Here is a 22,526-nt window from a genome sequence, read left to right on the forward strand (position 1 = left end):
ATAGGATACATCCCGTTTCACAGAGAAATTTTTGAAAACAAAAATATTAAATATTTTTCATCACATATAGACAATGATCTGAAAGTATAAAATGAAAATTTTTGTTTTGGTAATGCAAATATGGTATCCGATATATTGGAATCCCGTAGGATATCATAGGTTCTATAATAGCAGAAAAGGTCTTACCCTGAAAAAAATATATGCAAGTCTCAGCACTACCGAAGACTATATAGGTATCAGTCAATATTAGTATGCAGCACCATTATGGTAGTAACAAATTTAAATCTAAAATGGTTGAGTAATAACCCATACTTTCCTTTTGATAAGTTGGGTGACCTGTGGTTTGTTATTTTTGTTAAGGGAAATTACCATTATGATGTGAAACTCTTATCTTTGCTGTTGTATTTTATGTTTCCTCATTTTACCACTGAAGGTGACATCATTCATTATTTGATTTCTAAAGCATGTGGGGGGAATTTCGGGATTGTGTTTTGGACGGGGAAAATGCATTCTGTATCCCAAAAATAGGATTTTGGTGAAAGAGCCAGGATGTGGAGATGATTCCCTGACTTCCATTCCAGTTTTCTTTCTCCTTGTTCAGCACAGCCAGCAAACCCCACAGATGTCACTCAGATTTGCTGGCGGCTCACAGACCTAAAGAAGTTCCTTTCCTCCTTTGGCAAGTCCCACAAAAAATCTGCAGATAAAGACATGGCATACAGCAATTCCTTTTCTTTTATGAGAGTCAGGTTTACCCACAACTCTCAATTGTGGGTTCTAGTCTGAAGATGCAAATAGGATTTCCAGCAAAGGTCAGTGATAGAACTCTAGAACATTCTAGAATGATGCATTATGAGACTGTGAAGCCTTAGAATTTGGTGTGGTTTTCTGCCTGGGAATTCCTTTGCTGTATCCTGAAATGTTAGGTGAGTTCGGTGGAGAATTTAGAAAAACTCTGATCTTCTAATCCCCATGCCAAAAAGTGCTAATTATTTCTTATAGTTAGGACGTTGCCATGAGGCAGTATTTTCTCTGCCTGTGATAATTTCCAGAAAGCTACGACATTAGCGCCTTTGAAATATGATAACCACAATTTGAATTCAGTGGACTCCTGAAACATGCAGTCTGTGGTCTGAAGTTTGCCAAAGGTTACATTGCCCCCTTTGGCACATCGAATCTGTGGGATGACCATGAGACGGGGTCTCTTCTGTCCTCCTATCTTCTCCTGTCCTCTCCTTGTTTCCTTTAAAATTCTGTTTAAGGCATGACTACAGAGTTCCACTGGAGAATGAAAGAACACTTTCTAATAGCAAAGTGTAGTTTTTTGGGTTTTTTTTTTTTGTTTTTTTTTTTGCGGTACGCGAGCCTCTCACTGTTGTGGCCTCTCCCGCTGCGGAGCACAGGCTCCGGAAGCGCAGGCTCAGCGGCCATGGCTCACGGGCCCAGCCACTCCGCGGCATGTGGGATCTTCCCGGACCGGGGCACGAACCCGTGTCCCCTGCATCGGCAGGCGGACTCCCAACCACTGCGCCACCAGGGAAGCCCAAAGTGTAGTATTTTTGTGTGCATGGATATTAGAACTTTCAATAGCAGGGTCACTAGAAATGCTGACCATGTTTTTCTTGCTGAGTTTTTCTTTTCCCAATATAAATCTCTGAAATTGTGACTTACATCAGAAATTCCAGTATTTGAAATATTAACTGGCTAGAAAATCTAAGTTTTCTTTCAACTTCCAAGACAATTTAGCATTTAGGATATATTGCTCCAAGCTTAACTATTTATTTGAAACGTTTATTCCATATTAAGTGTTTCCACTGCAGATTGTTGTGACTTTTACTGAATTTATTATTGAAATGGATATTTATACAGACTTATAGAAGTTTGTGAGTATTTATTTCATTGCAGTTATGGTGTTTATAAAACAAGCAAACTGTACAAAACCTTACTCACAGTCACAAAATAGTGATCCAATAATGGAATAATCACTCCAACCCACCCTGAAGATGCCGCAACATACGTACAGATTTAGGGTTATGTATAAATATTGCCTGATACTTATACAAAAAAGATAAATCGCATGTATTGGATAAACCAAAATGAATATGATTTCATGACTGAATTCAGAAATATGTTGAATTCAGAAATATGTTGAATGCCATGAGAGTACAAATCATTATATCCTCATTTATTAGTATGGTAAGCAAGCTTTTTTATGTCTTTCTGTTTCTCTCCTACTTTTTCGTCTTCCTCTTTTTCATTTTTTCCTTTCCCTTCCTGTCTTTGATGTTAGCTTCTCAGTGGTACCAAGATGCTTGGCATTAGTGGCAGAGCCAGAGCACTTGGGGATCCCTGTGCAGGCAGAACTAACTTCTAATCCTGAAATCAGATCTTTATGATGAGAATTTTCCAAAAATTAAAAAAAAAATGTACACAATACGTACAGACAGACAGACAGACACACACACACACACACACACACACCCTCAAATGTTTTTAAAGAAAGACCCAGCATCTATTGTGCTCTGTGAACTGAAGAATCATAGATGGTGACACCTTAGGTGATATCATTTCACAATTGCCATGCTGGCGTTTAAAAAGCTGATGAGATTTCTCTGGCAAACAGAGAACTTTTCACAGGTCAGAACTGGAAATATTCTCTTGTGTCTTCAAGATAAAGCACTTTGTTTGTATCACCATATGCATGAACATATAAGAATCAGGTGCAATTTCTGCTTCATCAGTTTTACATGTTTGTGTTGTCACTGAAAAGTGCACCAATTGTTTATAGCTCCCAAGGAGAAGCTGAATGCATTTTTTATGTTGGAAAACTTATTTTTTAGTGATTTTTCTTTGGGACGAAATGAGCGTATGAAAGAACACTCCAAAGAAAAGGAATTATTACAGCAAATTAAAAGGAACATAAGTATTATGATTTAATTACTATCTTGTCTTTATAAATGCCATCTCCTGTTTTACTTTTTTTTAATTAAAAGCTTTTAAAAAATCTTGTCTTTTGGTGTTATTTTGGAAGTGTGTTACTTTTCTTTTGGAAGATTTCAAGTTTAAGATTTTATAATATGAAATAGTAATATTTAAGTCCTTCCAGCTATTAAAAGAGATATTTGGTTTAGCAAGTAGTTTAGCCTGTTTTAAAAAAATCATTAAAAATCTTCTTTGTTTATAAAATACCACACTATACATTATGTTATTTGGTTGTAAAGGTGTCTGGTGTTTGACATACAGTGAAGAAAATTTGGAAAATGTGAAATTAGTTCTTGCGTTCTTATATTTTATTTAGCAAAATTGAACCTGACTTGTTAGCTACTAACATAATCAAAAATAACATACCAAGGGTTTTGAGTCTACGTAAAGGTTTTTTCCCCCCAATACCTAGACTCTTAAAAATCAGCACAAGGTATTCTGTTCATCTACTGAGTTTCCTCCTCATATTTTAAAACTTTTTAAAATGCTAAGGTATTTGGATATGGTTTTCTGGAATAACTGGGAACCCACATCAAATTATTTTGTGAGATATGAGTCAGGTACTATATTTAGACAACATTAACTTTAAATCCTAGTTCCACCATTTTCTGCCTACATGTGACCTAGGCAACTGTTTTGACCATCTTTGTGCTTCAGACTTCCCACTTACTAGAACAGGACAAGGATTCCTCATAGATTGTTGTGAGGAATAAACACAAAAACATGGAATTCCAAGATTCTAAAAATTCCTTGTTTGTGGCCCCCTTACCTCCAGTAAATAAATGGCTGATGGATTTCTTAAAGAGTATCATATTGAAAAATTGGCATTTTTATTTATTAGTCTGCCATGGGGTCAGATGTTTACTTACCAGAGGGTCCACATGCTGAAGTTCTGCCTTCCTTGTCTTTTTAGAGGAACATAGGTGGAAAAGTTTGAAAATCTCTGGCTTCAGTAGTTTTACGATTCCCAAAGCTATCCTGTTTCTGTTTGGTTCCTATCACACCCTTTAGCTCTTCATAGCTTATAAGTAGCCCTCCTGTCCTTGATCATGATCTCATAATGTTCCCCCTTCTTCTCCTCCTTCGTGTTTCCCTAAGTCAGTCAGTGTCACCAGTCCACCCCCTGCCTTATCCTAGAAACCTGCTCATTACTTGTTTCGCCCTCTGTCACATTTCACATCACCCTCATCACTAAATCATCACATCCCCATTGACGCACCCCACTCCTGATACCGATTTCTGTACATCTCTTCAAGTTGCAAGTGACAGCACAAACAACTCAAACTAGTACCAAAAAAAAAGAAAAAAGTGTATTGCTTCTACCTCCAGAATATTCACTGAGTCAGTCAGAAATTCCTCTATTTTCACTGTTGTCTCCACTCAAACCATTACTCCCTGGATTCCTCTCCTCTCTGACCTGGATTGTTGTTCTAATGCCTTTCTTATTTCTCTGCATTCAGTCTGGTCCCCTCCAAACCCTAACCCATCCCCACCCTGTGTAAAGCTCCTCAGTGTTTCCCCTTTGCTCCTAGAATAGCGTCCAAAGTTCTCAGGAAGTCCCTGCGTATCTACCTCCTACCCATCTCCCTGGCTTCATTTGAGTTCTTCTTCCTCACTCCGCTAATGTTCACTTATGCTAGTTTGTTTTTCTGTTCCTTTAGGAAGCCGAGCTCTTTCCCATCAGGGGCTTTGCACATGCTTGGAATCAGTTACCCTAGAAATTCACCTGGCAAATTCTACTATCCTTCAGGTATCGATTTAAATATCCTTTCCTTGTGGAAGGCTCCTTGGATCCCCTACATAAAGGCAGTTCTGCCTCTTATATTCCCTCATATAATCCTGGACTTTTTCTTTGCGGTATGTATTATCACAGCAACAATACTTATTTGCGTGAAACTCTGAGTTAATTGACTGCCTTTCCCCCTAGATACAAAGTTCTTTGAGGGTACAGTTCCTGTTCTTTTCCCCTGCTCAATGTGCATCACCTAACTCAATGGCTAATACATTTCTGGTGCTCCAGAAGTATTTACTGAAAAGAAGTAAAGTGATTCTGCTGCACCATGAACTGGGACCAGTTCCTGTCAGTGAAGCTTCGTAACACGCTATACTTACTTTGCGTGTTGTTTCCAAAACCTATTTCTCCTACAAATGTTCAGGGTGCTGGGTTATGATAACCCATTCTCTAAAGTATCATTAACTAAAAGTGTATTGATTTATTTAATTTCTTGGAGATTTATTTACTTGCCCATAAAATGACGGTTGGATCAGACAGTGCTCAAGTTCCTTTCTACCTGAATGCTCTGTGTTCACGTAATCTGTCTTTTATGTCTCTGTTGTGGACATTTGTGGGATTTTGGCTGCCTGGAAACAACCCCACACCTGGTGCCAATTTCTGTATTAGTTAAAAATTTTTTAAATTGCAAGTGACAGCAAATACAACTCAAATTGATATAGAGGGAGAGAGGGAGAGAGAATGTATTGGCTCATGTAAGTGAAAAATTCAGAAATAGCTCTGGATTCAGAAGCTTAATTGATGTCAAGGGAAATGTGTTACTCTAACAATGCTTTTTTTCATTAATATTTTACTGAAAACCACACATCCTTCTAGGATTCCAGCCATAAAATTTTCATGTCATTTCAATAGAATCATTCCATCTTTGGAAAAATACATTGTCTCTGAGTGCAGCCAAAAAATGGCATCGTCAACTTGGGTCAAAACATCAAGGGGACTTTCCTGGTGGTCCAGTGGGTAAGACTCCAGTCCCAGTGCAGAGCCCCAGGTTATACACCCGGTCGGGGAACTAAATCCCGCATGCGTGCTTCAACTAAGAGTTTGCATGTTGCAGCTAAGAAGTCTGCATGTCACCCGCATGCCACATCTAAAAAGATCCCGCATGCTGCAACGAAGATCTTGAGTGCTGCAACTAAGACCCGGTGCAGCCAAAATAAATAAAATAAATACATAAATAAATATTTTTAAAAATCAAGTTTAAAACTTGATAGCTATTTATCATGGTTCCCCTGATATTCTGCTGTTCTTTGCATGTGCATGGTGATTTAGGAGAAAGTCAACATAAAATTAAGAGGTTGTGTTCAGTTGAGATGAAATTTAGATAAAGTCAAGAACTAATTAGGAAAATAGTTGGTGTATTACATGTTGAAATGTAAGCTTCTTAAGGTTGCTGTCTATTTAAATACCACAGTATGTGGCGTGTAATGGTTGACCAGCACAGCATGCCCTGCCTTATTTCCTTAACACGCATTATTTCCATGCATGCCAGCTTAGAATCTCATTTCCAGCCCCTGTGACTCTCTGCCTGAAGACTCTCCTTTTCCACTGCAGCCTGCTCTACTTGCCTTTGGGCAGGCTGGAAGTGTTGGGAAATTAACACATCTGGAAGTAGCTCTCAACCCTTGACTGGCGGGAATTGGTGGATAAATACCCCAGCTCCTTTGCCTCTCAACTCTTAGCTGTCTGTTCTGGAGTTCCATCCCAGAATTCTACACTGGGAGCAAGCTCAGACTGCCTGCACTAGTAACTTCCTTGATAATATATTCTTCACTGGCTTCCTTCTCTTCTCTGTCTCACTTCCCCACTCTTCTACCAGCCTTTCCTTGGATTTGGGCCCCACTGTACTGAAATCTGTGTTTCATCATCTGCAACTGATAATTATTTTATATGAGTAAAGTAACTGAATTTCAATACTTATGATCTTATTTTACTTATTATGAGAATTCTTCTTCTTCCTTGTCCTCCTCCCTCTCCCCCAGCTTAGATCCCCAAATGCTTTGAATTCTATTATCCATTATTTTCCTTTTTAAGATATGCATTTTAAATGCATCGTATTTTAGACTAGGATTTTTGTTTTGTTTTTGCATTTATGACTTGTGTTTAGCTAGTCATTAATATTTTTCTACAACTTTGTTAGGGTATAATTGAAATGCAATAAAATACTTATATTTAAAAGGTACAACTTGATTGATTGTAACTTATGTATGCTCCCTTGAAACCATCTTCACAATCAAGATAACAAATAGTTCCATCACCCCTAATAGTCTTTTCATACCCCTTTCAATCCATCCGTTCCTCCACCCCTGTTCCCAGCTAACTGTTGATCTAATTCTTGTTACTATACATGAGTTTGCATGTTCTAGGATTTTACATAAAAGGAATCATGCATCATGTACTCTTTTTGCTTGGCTTTTTTCACTCAACATCATTGAGATTCATCCATATTATTGCATGTATCCATAGTTCATTCCTTTTTATTTCATCCTCCTATTGATGGATTTTCTTGTCTCCAGTTTTTGGCTATTACAAGTAAAGCTGTTATGGACATTCTTGAACATGTCTTTCGACATATTTTTCCATTTCTGTTGGGTAAAATATAGGATTGAAATGTCTGAGCTCTATGGTAAATGTATGTTTAACTTTTCAAGAAACTGCTAAACTGTTTTCCAAGTTAGTTGTACCACTTACATTTTCACTAGCCGTTCCTGTTTCTCCACGTGCTTGCCAAGATTATGTGGACAATCTTTTTAATTTTCACCAGTCTAGTGAGTATGAAGTGGTATCTCATTGTGGTTTTCAGTTTCATTTTCCTAGTGACTAATGATGTTTAGCATCCTTTCATGTGTTTATTTGACACTCATATGTTTTCACTGGTAAAAAGTCTGTTCAAACCTTTTGTCCATTTTACATTTTTATTATTTATTTATTTATGTATGGCTGCGTTGGGTCTTTGTTGCTGTGCGTGGGCTTTCTCCAGTTGCCTTGAGCAGGGGCTACTCTGTTGCGGTGCGCGGGCTTCTCATTGCAGTGGCTTCTCTTGTTGTGGAGCACGGGCTCTAGGCACGTGGGCTTCAGTAGTTGTGGCACACGGGCTTAGTTGCTCTGTGGCATGTGGGATCTTCCCGGACCAAGGATCGAACCCGTGTCCCCTGCATTGGCAGGCGGATTCTTAAACACTGAGCCAGGGAAGCCCCCAAAGCTGTGTGTTTCATACCACAATCAATTTAAAAAGTTACAGCCAACTTTAAAAAAAAGTAGAATAGAAGCGTGCATGTTAAGGTAAGTATTATTTTATAAAATCGTATGTTAATTTTATGTAATATATCAGTATATGTTTATTGGGTTGCAATATAAAATGAATTTTTTCTACTGGTTTTGGTCAAAAAAGTTTTCATGCTCTTATGTTAGAGATATGTGCAAAGTGTCAGGCAATCCAATGAAAGGAGCAACAAATGTCTAGCAGAGAGATGAGGAACACTCCACACAGAAGGGATGACATTTGAGCAGGGTCTAAAGGGAATGCTTGGGGGAAGGGCATTACAAGGAGAAGGAACAGCATGTGCAAAGGCCAGCAAGTGCAGAGTCATGACGAGTTCTAGCAATGATGAGAACTTTTCTGTGCCAAGAGCAAAGAATGCTAGGGGTTGGCCTAGTGCAGAGAGTGGGTGGGCCAAGATGAGGCCAGAGAGTCTGGGAGATATTAGGAAGAACACTTATGGAATACTAGCAAGATTAGCTTTAGTCCCTGGGCCTGTGTTTCTCAAAGTGTGGTCCCAGGGATCACCTTTATTAGAATCACCCTGGACCGTGGTTCTTAAAACATGGTCCCTGGACCAGTAGCATCAATATTACTTGGGAACTTGTTAGAAATGAAGATTCTGGGGGGGGGGTGCTTCCTTGGTGCGCAGTGGTTAAGAATTCACCTGCCAATGCAGGGGACATGGGTTTGATCCCTGGTCCAGGAAGAGCCCGCGTGCCACGGTGCAACGAAGCCCATGTGCCACAACTACTGAGCCTGCGCTCTAGGGCCCACATGCTGCAACTACTGAGCCCACATGCTGCAACTACTGAAGCCTGTGTGCCTAGAGCCCATGCTCTGCAACAAGAGAAGCCATCGCAATGAGAAGCCCGCGCACCGCAATGAAGAGTAGCCCGCGCTCGCCGCAGCTAGAGAAAGCCCACACGCAGCACCGAAGACCCAATGCAGACAAAAATAAAAATTAAACAAACAGGGCTTCCCTGGTGGTGCAGTGGTTGAGAATCTGCCTGCCAGTGCAGGGGAGACAGGTTCGAGCCCTGGTCTGAGAAGATCCCACATGCCGCGGAGCAACTGGGCCCGTGAGCCACAACTACTGAGCCTGCGTGTCTGGAGCCTGTGCTCCGCAATGGGAGAGGCCCGTGCACCGCGATGAAGAGTGGCCCCTGCTTACAACTAGAGAAAGCCCTCGCACAGAAACGAAGACCCCACACAGCCCAAAATAAATAAACAAATTTATATTAAAAAAAATTAAACAAAGAAGTGTCAAAGATTCTGGGGCTCCACCCCAGGCCTACTGAATCAGAAACTTTAGAAGTGGGGCCCAGTAATCTGTGTTTTCATAAGCCCTCCAGGTAGTTTTGATGCAGACTGATTTGAGAACCACTGACCTGGGAGTTTGATGAAATGGATATTTCTGGCTCCTACCTCCAGCCTACTAAGTCAGGATCTCTGGGGTAAGGGCCTAGAATGCCCATTTTTATCAAGCTCCCCGAGTAATGCTAACTCACTCCAAACCATGAGAATGACAGTCTAGGTGGTGTGTCATCAGTAATAGATTTTAGGATGCTAGAGGAGATGACAGGAACTGGAAATTCCTGAAAGAAGAGAAGGCACTGGGCACTCCTAGAAAGGAAGATGAGACAAGAAACTATGGTGATTTTGACAAACACACATTGGAGCATGCCATTTCCTTGCTTAAAACATCCTACTTTTTATCACCCTAAAGATGAGAACCAGTCTCGTTAACATGGCTTAGAAGGAATCACAGTTTCCAGCTTCCGGCTTCCTTATCCTTGCTCTGCTCTCCCTCACCCACCATCCTCCCACCCTCCTCCAGTTTCCCTGAACACATCTTTCCCCCTGCTGTCTGAAGCCTCTGCATCTTTAATTTCCTCAGCTCTTTCCCAACATGAATCATTTTCAAGTCTCAACCCAAACATCACCTTTTCAGAGAGATCTCCCCTGACCACCCCACCCGAAACGGCTTCCCCCACATGGCTTTCATACCATATTATCCTGTATATTTCCTTCTTCTTTTTTTTTTTTTTTTTTTGCGGTACGTGGGCCTCTCACTGTTGTGGCCTCTCCCGTTGCGGAGCACAGGCTCCGGACGCGCAGGCTCAGCGGCCATGGCTCACGGGCCCAGCCGCTCCGCGGCATGCGGGATGCGGGATCCTCCCGGACCGGGGCACGAACCCGCGTCCCCCGCATCGGCAGGCGGACTCCCAACCACTGCACCACCAGGGAAGCCCTATTTCCTTCTTAGAACTTGCTACAATCTATAAATCCTGGGCCATTACTTAGTTGTCTACTTCCTTTACGTTTCTCTGTCCCACTAGACTGTAAGATCCAGGAGACTGTGCCTTACTCACCACAGTCTCCACAGACCAGCGTCTGGCATAAAATACACACTCTCAGAATTTCCTGGGCTCAGCTTTATGTTCTAAGTCTGCGACTTTGCTGATCGAGGCTGACTCCTTCCCCGCTTTCCTACTCCACACTTCTGGGTGGTGACACTAACAAAATCTACATATAGTTAGGCCATTGCAGAAGTGGCATAGCTTGTGACAACCCAGAAGATAGATCCCATCAATGTGATTTGTGGTTGTCTGGAAAGTCTTTAGGGACTGAGTTGGAATAAAAGATGAAATTACACTCTTGGCAGAAAAAAAAAAAAAAAAAGGAAAAAATATTCCAACTAACAGGTACATCTTGGAAACAAAAAACAACACAGAGGTATTATTTTTCGTACTCATCAGATTGACAAAAATTACTGAGTCCACAAGTGGGTGTATAGTGACATACTTTCGGAAGATGACAGCTCTGTTTGAGGAAGTTCATAGGCACTGCTGATTAAAAACGTGCCTCTCCAACAATTAGTGTCCTGGAGAAATGGTCATGAGGAGGCTTGCAGTAGCACAGGTAATAATAACAGCATAAAAATGCAATAAAAGATTTGCCAAGTCCTGTGCTTCCCTGGTGGTGCAGTGGTGAAGAATCCGCCTGCCAATGCGGGGGACACAGGTTCGAGCCCTGGTCCAGGAAGATCCCACCTGCCGCAGAGCAACTAAGCTCGTGTGCCACAACTACAGAGGCTGCGCTCTAGAGCCCGTGAGCCAGAACTACTGAGCCTGCATGCCACAACTACTGAAGCCCACGTGCCTAGAGCCCGTGCTCCGCAACAAGAGAAGCCACTGCCACGAGAAGCTTGTGCACCACAACAGAGTAGCCCCCGCTCGCTGGAACTAGAGAAAAACTGGCGCGCAGCAATGAAGACCCAACGCAGTCAAAAAAAAAAAAAAAAAATTTGCCAAGTCCTACCCCAGGATCTCTTTTAATCCTCAGTCTTTTATGAGGTGAATACTGTCTATTTTATAAAAGAGGACACTGAGATTTGAATTATACAAGGCCTGGTTTTTAATAGAGAAAAACTGGAGTAGTTGTATGTGTGATTCATAGACAACTGGTTGAATAACAATACTCCATCTATACTTCAAAGTACTACACAAAATAAGATTTTAATTAGTATATCTAAAATAAAACAGAAAGATCCCAAGACATATTGTTAAGTAAAAAACCAAAACTCAAACTGCAGAAGAATGCGTTACCTTTTGAGATAAATTTAAGCCAAGAAGAACTACTTCAATAAATGTTTATGCACCAAATATTTATTTATTTATTTATTTTTTATTTTATTTTTTTTTGCGGTACGCGTGCCTCTCACTGTTGTGACCTCTCCTGTTGCGGAGCACAGGCTCCGGACACACAGGCTCAGCGGCCATGGCTCACGGGCCCAGCCGCTCCGCGGCATGTGGGATCTTCCCAGACCGGGGCACGAACCCGTGTCCCCTGCATTGGCAGGCGGACTCTCAACCACTGCGCCACCAGGGAAGCTCTGCACCAAATATTTACTGAGCCCCTGTGGTGTTACAGACACTGCACAAAGCTTCGAGACACTTGGGACAAACCAGGGAACAAAAGAGTTTTCTGTCCTCAGGGTGTTTATGTTCTAGTGATGCAGAGACATGCAATAAACAAAATTTTTAAAGGAAATTACATAATATGAGATGAGAAGGGCTAGGAGCAAAAGAAATAGGGGCTGGGGAGAGAGGAGCTGGTTGAAGGGTGCAGGGGAAGATGGAGGGCGCCATGGCACTTAGTGTGGCCTGAGTAGGCCTCTGTTGAGAAGGTGGTACTCAAGGGGATGAGAGGGTCACGTGGATATCCCAGGGAAGAGGGATCCAGGCAGAAGGAAGAGCTAGGGCACCATCCTAAGTGGGGAGTGTACTCGCAGGTTAAAAGTACATCATGGAGGTCACAGAGGCCCGAGTGCTTGAAGAAGGGCTGGGGGCAGGGGACGAGGTTGGGGGAGGGAGGGGCAGACTGTGCATAGAGACCCCAGGGCAAGGACTGTGGCTTTTCCTCTGAGTGGAATGAGGGGATTGGCACATGATCGGATCCTCTTATTAAAAACCCTGGCTGCTGTGTTGAAAATAAATTGTAGGAAGGCGAGGACAGAAGGCAGGAGAACATTTGGAGGCTGTTGTAATACTACAGGTGAGACACGTAAACACCTAAGAAACATCTGGAAAGATTTACTACAAACTCATAAAGCTCCGTCTAGCTGTGGTGGGTATTGGGTGAGGGAGACCATCTTAAGAGATGTTTGCTTGCTCTGTAGTCTTTGAATTGCTTTATAAAACATTCTTTATCAGTTATTTGAAAAGTTTAAAATTACTATTATTATCATTATAAATACTAATAATATTTACCCTTCCTTCTGGAATAATTCAGTCTCAAACCAGTTAAGTGTGGCCAAGAAAAGTAGGAATTTGCAAGGGGGTGGGGGGAAGTAGCCTGGTGCAGGGTGTCAGAGCCCAAGACAGGTGAGAAAGGCCACTGTTAAAGGAATTGGTGATAGGTCGCTTGCATAACAGGGAGATTGATAGAATAAAAGAATATATTGAGGAGAATGGCAACACACACAAGGTTCAATGTTGGAGAGTTATGTATATGGAAAGGGAGAAAACTAGAATGAATCCTCCTGTGTTGGATTGGAATTGGAAGCTGAGAACTCATAGTTTTCACTATCTATCTGTGTATAGATAGACAGACAGATAGATAGATAGATGGATATAGCTAGATATAGAAATAAATATATATGTGGAGGGCCTAGAAGCAATGACATCCCAATGGTCATGGACACCCTAGCAGCCTCATCTAGGTTTCTAAATAGCATTCTCCACGAAAAGGAATTGGGGCTTCTTGGAGAAATGGCTAATTCCAGGGCCGGGGAAGGAAGATGCAAGATGAGCCTGGAATACCTTTTTGTACCCGACAATAAAGAAGTGTTCCAAGACTGATGGGGACATGTCAAAAGGATGCAGAAGCCAGCTTGAAGAAGGTCCCACTGGCCAAGTATAGGACAATTTAGGTATCAAAATAAATAATGATAGCAATGAATCATAACCCATTGAATAAAATAGGAATCAGTGAGTCTAAATTATTATAAATAAAACATGAATCAATGACAGGAGATGACACTTTCCTTTTGGTAGGATGCCAACTAATAAATGTAAAAGGAACGATGGAATTAGAAAACCACCATTTGGCAACCATCATAGTCATAATTAATTCAGCCAAGAAACGTCAATGGAGGCGAGAACTCAGGAGTGAACATTTGATGAGAAATGGGATATTTACAAAGTTTCAAAGGACCTTCCCACAAAAATCGTTTAATTACTATAGTGGGCTGAATGGTAGCCCCAAAATGATTATGTCTGCATTCTAATCTCTGGAACCTGTGACCGTTATCTTCCTGGGAAAAAGAGTGTTTGTACATGTAATTTAAGAATCTTGAGCTGAGGAGATCAGCCTGGATAACCAGACAGGCTCTTAATCCAATAACTAGTGTCCTTTTAAGAGTAAGGTCAAGGGAGAAGTGATAGACAGAAGAGGCAACGTGATCACAGGGGCAGAGATGGGAGGGATGCATGCAGCCACACGTCAAGGAATGCCGGCAGTCAGCAGCAGCTGGGAGAGGGAAAGAACAGACTCTTCCCTAGACCCTCCAGAGGGAATGTGGGCTGCCTTACATCCTGATCTCAGACTCCTGGCCTCCAGAACGGAGAGTCCCTGATCCTATGGCCTGCCCTTCCCTCCTCATAAATTCCCATTTCGTTCACACAGTTTGAAGTGCACCCCCATTACTGCAGTCAGACTTCATGCAGGCATCCACCCAGGCAGTACTAACTACTGTCTGCCAGCCTCCTCTCTTAACACTGGTCTTCAGCCCAGAGTGGCTGCCAGTGGCCACCACACTGTCGTGGTACCACAGAACACAACGCTGGGTCTTTCGGAGCACACCCTTTGTTGCCCTTATTTCCAATAAAGAAACAGTTAGCTTTTGAAAGTCTCTGGGAAAAAGTGAACCTTGCGGATAGGTGAAGCTATTCTCTTATTTGTTTAGAAACCTGGATTCACTCTAATTTGTCCACCTTCCAACCTCAGCTTCATCCTGGCACTTGTTGCGATATACAAATAAGGACTAGAAAGCATGGATAAAAGGCCATGAGAATCAAAGAGCCTCCAAGTCTTTCTATTCGTATTTTAACACAGCCTGTTCTGTGCCCTTCAGCCCTTGTAGACGGTGTGTGGATTTTTCTAGACTTTTCCTCAATCTCCCATTCTTGTCCCTCCCCACAGGCTCATCTCAGAGGGATGGCCCAACTCCAGTCTTTCTCCCTGGGGTTATTTGAAGATCCTTGCACATTTTTTTCGGACACAGTCCCAGCTGTTTTCTCTTTCCCGTTCTCCTGTCTCTACCTTCTACCTTCTCTTCTGTGTCATCAGGCTTTTCCCCTCTTGTGTATCCTCAGAGGAACGGGCCAGTCTTCTTGCATGTTTGCATTTAAGGGACATCTCTTCTATTACACCCTGACTCTGCGGGGGAACAGATTCCAAGCACGCGTTCTCTGCAGTACCTAGGAGGCCCTCACGGACAGCTTGCCTGGTTAATACCGTTCCCTCTGCCTTGGAAGCCTCTTCTCTTTTGGTGCAAATCCTTTCCAGTCTTTAAGTGAGGCCCTTCCAAATAGTAAAACTTCTATCTCTGCCTGAAAGAGATGTCGCAGGCCTCTGACCACCTGATTTGCATACTTGCCTTCTACTTTGCATCAGAGTCTATAATTATGTTTTTTTCTTTCCTGGTCATTTGTAAACTTCTTGAGGACCAGAAAGAGTCTGGGCCTCTGAAACCAGTCTGGCTTTGAATCATGGGTCAGTCCCTTGCCTGTGTAGTTGTGTGACCTTGGACACGTTAGTTCACTTCTTTATACCTTAGTTTGCTCTTATGTTAAGTGGCGATAATAATATCACGTATAGGGGGACTTCCCTGGTGGCGCAGTGGTTAAGAATCCGCCTGCCAATGCAGGGGACATGGGTTTGAGCCCTGGTGCCACAACTACTGAAGCCCACATGCCTAGAGCCCGTGCTCCGCAAGAAGAGAAGCCACCGCCCTGAGAAGCCCGTGCTCCACAACGAAGAGTAGCCCCCGCTCTCGCCGCAACTAGAGAAAGGAGAAAGCCTGCGTGCAGCAAGGAAGATCCAATGTAGCCAAAAATAAATAAATAAATATTTTAAAAAATATATCACTTATAGGATTTTTGCAAGGATTAAATTAAATACTTTTATACAGTGCTTAGAAGAATGCTAGACACATAGAGAATACTTAATATTAGCTGTTACTATTAATATTCTCCTTTGTGCATTGTTTATCTAGTGCTGTGTAACAAATTACCTCAGAATTTAGAAGCTGAGAACAATTATAAACATTTGTCATCTTTCGTAGTTTCTGTGGGTCAGGACTTGAGGTACAGCTTAGATGGGTGGTTCTGACTTGGGATCCCTTATAAGGTTGCAGTCCAGATGCCAGCTGGGGCTGCAGTCATCGGAAGGATTTCCTGGGACTGGAGGACCCACGTTAAAGCCATCAATCCTTTCCATTTGGGCGTTTTCACAGGGCTGCTCTGATGTTCTTGTGACATGGCAGCTGGCTTCCTCTAGAAAGAGCAATCCAAGTGCCCAGAGCAGAAGCCTCAGCACCTTTTATGACCTAGCCTCAGAAGTCAAGTACCATCCCTTCCGCCACGCTATTGTTCACACGGACCCGCTCTCCCTGATTCACCTGGGAGAAGACTACACTGGGGCATGAACCCCAGGAGGCTAGGATCTTCAGGGTCATTCGTGGAGGCTGGACGTCACATTTTATTCTGTTTTGCTCTAAGGGAGTTAGTACCAATAGGAGGCTCTAGAAATTGCAGACATTGGGAAGCATGCTGGCTAGAGAAGAATTCCAAGGAAGAAGGAAGAAATGAACCAAAGAAAATATTTCTTCAGCGTCATCCCTTGCTTCTTCTGCCCTTGCTCTCTCAGCTTAAGCCAGACTGAACCTACCTGGCTCTTCTGTCTCATTTCAGCGCCCGTGCACCTAGTTCTTCTCTTTGAAAGCGTCTCCTCTCCACTTCACTTGGCTTCCTTCCTCTCAGAATTCAGCTCTCAAGCTTAAACGCTTCTACTTCCTCTAGGGAAACTTTCCCTCATTCCCTTCGGCTGACACTGCTGTGTGTACTTTGTCTCCTTCCATGGACCTTATCCAGTTTTTGGAAGTTGAGGCATCTCCAAGTGAGGAGAACAGCTGATGAAAAGGGACAGAGCAAGGTGGGAGAAATTAGCATGGTACAGTCTCTAACAGAAAGTTCCAGAAGAACTTTTGGCGATCATGGAATCTTCTCTCAGTGCAAAAGTCACTAGCCACATGGGCCTATTGAACACATGTAATGCGGCTAGTGTGACTGAGGAACTGAATTTCATTGACAAACTCAGGAACTGAATTTTTAATTTTATTTTTAATTAATTTAAATTTAAATACCCATACGTGGCTAGTGGCAACTGTATTGTCCTGCACAGGCCATACAGGAAGACACCTGCTTAAACAGAGTACTGGGTGGCAGAGAGAGTGGCGGCTAAGCTTTGCTGTGTAGAGGGTAGGCTCCTTCAGACTGGAAGGGACCATAATAAACTAAATCCAGGGCATTGAAAGTGTTGGCCCACTGTGATGATGCCACCCTAATACATCCCCTGCAAGGCTATTTGTAACTGAGCTGGATGCTTAGAACAGTGAAAGGGTCTCAAGATACTAGGGACTGGTTCTCTGATGGTAAAATCCAGAAAAGTATTTTTTTGTGGGGGGGGCGTTGCCTACATCTGCCACCCAGGTTCAGGGTCAGAGCCACTATCTTTTAAGAGGGTCAACACTTGTGATGGCTGTGTCCAAATTTGCACCTTCTAACACCGGTCAAGAAATAGCTTTCTGTCCTCCCTTCCTCCCTCTCTCCCTTCCTTCCTTTCACAGATTTGTGTTAGGCTTTGAGAAGAGAAGGTGGAACAGTGCAGTATCTTTTTCTTGAAAAGCTCACAGACATGAGAGGATAATAAAAATGTCCACACACTAGCTAGTTGCCAGATGTTCTGGGTTCTGCTGCCAGACTAGTTCTCCGTGCCTCAGCTATCCCATTTGTAAAATGTCAGGGCGGGAGAGCACTTCTGAGGTCTCTGCCCTCTGTAACTTCCTGGGTGCTTATGTAATGTAATCAAAATCATAATGATAATAAAAACAGCAGCCACATTAAGTGCTTAAGTTCCAGGCACCCTGTGCGCTCAGTGCTTCATCATCGCCGTTTCACTCAAGTCTCAGGGCTGTTTTACAAACTTCCATTTTGCGGATGAGGTAACTGAGGCTACCGGAGTTTAAGTACGTCCGACAGGGAGTAAACAGTTGAGTTGGGCTTTAAATCCAGCTGGTTCCATTGCCTAAGCTTTTCATCCCTTTGCTGTGTGCCTTGCTTCTCTTCAAGGGTGGGTCATCGACGAGCTTTGGATTGAGGCAAGGAGGTATTTTTGCTACGATTACTAGTAATAGTGAGTGCTTTTAAAATGCGTACTCTGACCACTAAGTGTACACACTCTCACCTGATTTTCGCAGCCACCTAATAGAGTGGTCCATACTAGTGCTTTCACCGTACAGATGGGGAAAGTGAGGCTCAGAGAGGCTCAGTAAATTGCTCAAGGTCACACAGCTAGCAAATGGCAAGGACTCACATCCAGGGGGTCTGCGTCCCACCCCCCTGCCTAGACCACTCCGTCTTCAGGTCGGCGCAGGTAGCTAGGGCCATCCCGGGGGAGAGGCGGGGCTACCGCCCCTGCCGGGTCTGCGGGGGACTGCCAGGGGCCACACGCCTCACCGCGCACGCGCTCTCGGGTTCCGGGTCTGGGCGCGCCGCGGGCGCGAGGACGGCGGCGGGGAGCGTGCGCGCGATGACGTGCCGGGCGCCATGTTGGAGGGCTGGTGGTAGCGGCTCGGGGAGGTGCTGGCTCTCTCGGTCTCGCTCTCTCGCTCGCTTCCCCCGGCTCCCTTCGGTGCCCCCCCCGGTCGCCTGCGTGCCGGAGTGTGTGCAAGGGAGGGGGAGGGCGTCGGGGGGGTGGGGGGAGGCCTTCCAGTCCCCGGGAGATCCGCGGAAGGAGGCGGAGGCTGCGAGGGGCTCCGTGAAGCCATGGACGTCGAGAGGCTGCAGGAGGCGCTGAAAGGTGGGGGTAGCTGCCCCCTCTCCCTTCCTTCTCACCCTCCGTGGTCCTATCTCCCTTCGGGGCAAGTGGTTCCGCGGGGCCGGGCCGGGCTGGGGGGGAGGGCGCGCTTCCCCGGCTCCCATCCCCCTCCCGCTTCCCCGGGGGCGGGGAGCCCCGTGGGCAGCTCCCTCCCGCCCTGCTCTGGGCTTTGTGTCGGCCGCCGGCGTCTGGGCTGGGGGAGGGGAGCCGGGAAGCTCTCGCGGGGGCCCCGGCCCCTCTCCCACTCCCGGGGCACGGGTCTTGGGCCCGCAGCGCCTTCCCAGGCTGGCTTCGTTCTCCATCAGGCCCCCGCACGCCGGGCCACGGCTGGGAGAAGAAAAGTGAAAGGTTTGGGGGGGGGAGAGGGGGCGGCAAAGCAACTTTCAAGTGTCTCAAGGAGCCTTTTTCAGGGCTTCTGAAGTCATCTTTCCACGCGCCCTCATTCTCAGGTGGTCGCCTTCCCGGCTCTGAATTGCTCGCCTTCCAAGCAACAGGCTTGAGAACAGTGGTTCTCAAACTTGGGAGAGCATGATTTCAGCGTTCTGAGAATTAGGCTTTGATACCCAGGATCATTGGGGGACGGCTACGAGAGGGAGCTGGTGTTTTCTTAAAACGCAGATTTATGAACTTCATGTAAATAAACAGTCTGTGGGGTCGGGATCTGGGGTTTTTGTATTTTAGCCGGTCTCTGAGATGAATGTGGTCCTGGTGTTCCCCCGGACCACAGTTTGAGAAGCACTGCGTTAGGGCTGGTTTGTGGCGAAGTTGAGTGCCCCCTTTAGGAGGGCTCTCGTTACCTGTGAAGAGTGACATTTGAAATTGGAGAGTAACAGGTGGATATTTCGTTGAGAGGCTTTTTTAAATTAAAAAAAAATTTTTTTAATTGCTGCTTAATATGAGGAAGGAGTGAGAGGAAAGTTTGTTGTTAGAAGGCATTGGAAATGGTTGGTGGACTTTTAGAAATACTAATAACTTTTCTTTCTTCCCTTATCTAGATTTTGAGAAGAGGGGGAAAAAGGAAGTTTGTCCGGTCCTGGATCAGTTTCTTTGTCATGTAGCCAAGACTGGAGAAACAATGTGAGTTGAAAACATGTAATCGTTGTTATAGATCTGTGTATCCTTCAGAATTGCTCAGGAAAGGGACAGAAGTGTATTTCAGAAGCAGTGAATACTCCATCTGTCTAAACTGCACAAGCTCCAGTAATTTAAAGCATTTACTAAGTGTATATGCTTTATTTACTTCACATGTGCTCTGTAACGAATTTTAGAGCTTTGTTAAGATTTTCTTTATGCTTTTGCGCATTTAGAATGTGTTAGTCTAGAAGAGCCAGAGAAAAAGAAGAATGCATATTCCATTATGGCTGTTTTTGGCCATAACAAACAGGCTTATTTCCCAAATTCTGTGGCTTTGATTCTGTTTCAGATTCTTTTATTGGTGGTATTTTCTCCTATTGTCCTGTATCCAACCTTCTGTTGTCATGTTTATATATGTGGGTGCTTGAAGTGTCACTTATATTTATTCTCTTGAGCACTCTGGGTGATTATCTGACAAATTCCAGATGCTAATCTTGACTGTCCTGTAAACTTTCTAGGATAGCTAACTTGTTAACATACGCTCAGCATTTTATTAGGCTTGTTTGCAAATGCTGTGAATCTGAAACTTATACTATGAAGTTAGCACTGTTTTCAGAGGAACATTTCAGTTCATTGTTGTGTGTGTAGTTGTTTAGGAGTTGTTTTCACACTCAGGCTAACTTTATTTGTAGAGAGCAGTGCAGATTTGGTACCTTGTAGCTTTTGTGTAGGAGGCAGTGAACAGGAAGGGGAGAGGTTTTTTTGGGGGGTAGTTTTAAAAAGTGGGCTTTCTTTTGGCTCCTCTACTTCATGTCTAGTTTTAAAATTCTTGAGGCCTAATAAAAGAGTGTAAGCTTCAGCAAATGATGTATACTTTCTTTGGCTTTATTAGCAAATGTTCATTTCTCACAAGATTTGCTTATGGTTGCAGCGTAGCCTTCTAATAACTGGCCTGATTTTAGAAAGGGGAAAAAAAAAAACCCTCTTTAATGGTCTTGCAGACGAGCTGAAACTCCCTGGTGCTTATTAAAATTACCAGTCACCTTAGGAATGTGACTGTGATGTGTTCAATCTTAAATTTCTATTTAGTGCTTTTAAAAAATAGAACCCTTCAGGAAAGAAAGGTAATTTTTGCCTTTGAATTATAGTCTCCTAGAACATCTTGATTTTAAAAACTTGATGCAGAATAATTTGTATTTATATTGATTGGTAGTTGGTCCGAACTAATACCTCTCTACAGTATCAAGAGGAAAAGCATTTTACTTCATAGTTTTGATAAACAAGATTATTTGGAGTTAAATACTTAACGCCTCTTACCAGGTGTGTACAGACTGCCGTCCCTTTTTTTTTGGTGTGTGCGGTACGAGGGCCTCTCACTGCTGTGGCCTCTCCCATTGCGGAGCACAGGCTCTGGACGCGCAGGCTCAGCGGCCATGGCTCACGGGCCCAGCCGCTCCGCGGCATGTGGGATCTTCCCGGACCGGGGCACGAACCTGTGTCCCCTGCATCGGCAGGCAGACTCTAAAGCACTGCGCCACCAGGGAAGCCCCTGCCGTCCCGTTTTGATAAAATACTTTGGCTGTAAATGTATAAACAGTTGAAAGTTTCTACAAGAAAGCTCTTTAATATCCTGTTTGACTGGATCACTAAGTGGCTAGGGAAATTCAACCTGATTTTTCTGGACAATTATTTGTCCTGAGAGAGGACTTAAAAAGGTCATCAGTTGTCCCATCCCTGTCCACCCCTCCAACCCCCCCAAATCTTTAGGTCTTTGTACATTCACTGAGAGTATTTTGTATTAAAGTGATTGGTGGTGTTAGATTCTTTATGGAGTTTGGAAAATATTTTTTAATTTATGATTCAAACAGCTGGTGTTTTTACATTTAGCTTTATTTAGTCTTTTTTGTTTTTTTGTTTTTTTAAATCAATATGGACATTCCGTAACTTTTTTTTTTTTTTTGCGGTACGCGGGCCTCTCACGGTTGTGGCCTCCCCTTGCGGTTGTGGCCTCCCCTTGCGGAGCACAGGCTCCGGACGCGCAGGCTCAGCGGCCGTGGCTCACGGGCCCAGCTGCTCCGCGGCATGAACCCGTGTCCCCTGCATTGGCAGGCAGACTCTCAACCACTGCGCCACCAGGGAAGCCCATGCCTTAACTTTTGATACTGAAATTTGCAGTTTCTGTCATCATTTATGGCTAAACTGAGCTTTGTCTAACTTCTAAGACTGTAAATACGAGAATGAAAATCTAAAAGGTAGCAGTTCAGATCTCTTTGATGTTTTAGGATGGATGAGTTTCTTAAGGTAAGAATTCCTGGATTTTTTTCCTCATTTCTGTTTTTAGAAAATAGCTTTACTTAATAATGCTTATTTTAAAAAACTTCAATTATTGATAACAGTAAGTTTAGTTTACTAAAAATATATAGTTTGGTAAATTTTGACATCTACACTCATGAAACTAACACCACACCCCAGATGGAGAATATATCCATTACTCGCAGAAGTTTCCTCGTTCCCTTTGTAATCTCCCCTCCCTGTGTGTGCTCTCCTCCCCTCAGGCAACTAAAGATCTGCTTTTTGTCACTGTAGATTAGTTAGCATGTTCTGGAATTTTATGTAAATGGAATCATACAGTATATTCTTTGTCTGCCTTTTTTTACTCCGCATAATTTGAGATTGATCCACGTTCAGAAATCAACAATTCATTCCTTTTTATTTCTGAGTTGTATTCATTACATGGATATCCTACAGTTCTTGCTT

The 22,526-nt window shown here is 43.5% G+C and overlaps 1 protein-coding gene across 2 annotated transcripts in view; it reads left to right on the plus strand.

Annotated features, from left to right (window-relative positions):
- Nucleotides 1-18,448: 18,448 nt before the first annotated feature.
- Nucleotides 18,449-22,526, plus strand: part of PPP4R2 (protein phosphatase 4 regulatory subunit 2) — a 50,345-nt gene continuing 46,267 nt past the window's right edge. For both annotated transcript variants that reach the window (XM_082664008.1, XM_082664007.1), the window contains exons 1-2: nucleotides 18,449-18,677; nucleotides 19,691-19,772. In XM_082664008.1, the coding sequence (XP_082520134.1) occupies nucleotides 18,644-18,677; nucleotides 19,691-19,772 (116 nt within the window). In that variant the 5' untranslated portion in view covers nucleotides 18,449-18,643. The remainder of the gene's footprint in view (nucleotides 18,678-19,690; nucleotides 19,773-22,526) is intronic.

The sequence above is a fragment of the Grampus griseus genome, assembly GCF_964374135.1.
Source record: "Grampus griseus genome assembly, chromosome: 10".
Taxonomy (NCBI): domain Eukaryota; kingdom Metazoa; phylum Chordata; class Mammalia; order Artiodactyla; family Delphinidae; genus Grampus; species Grampus griseus.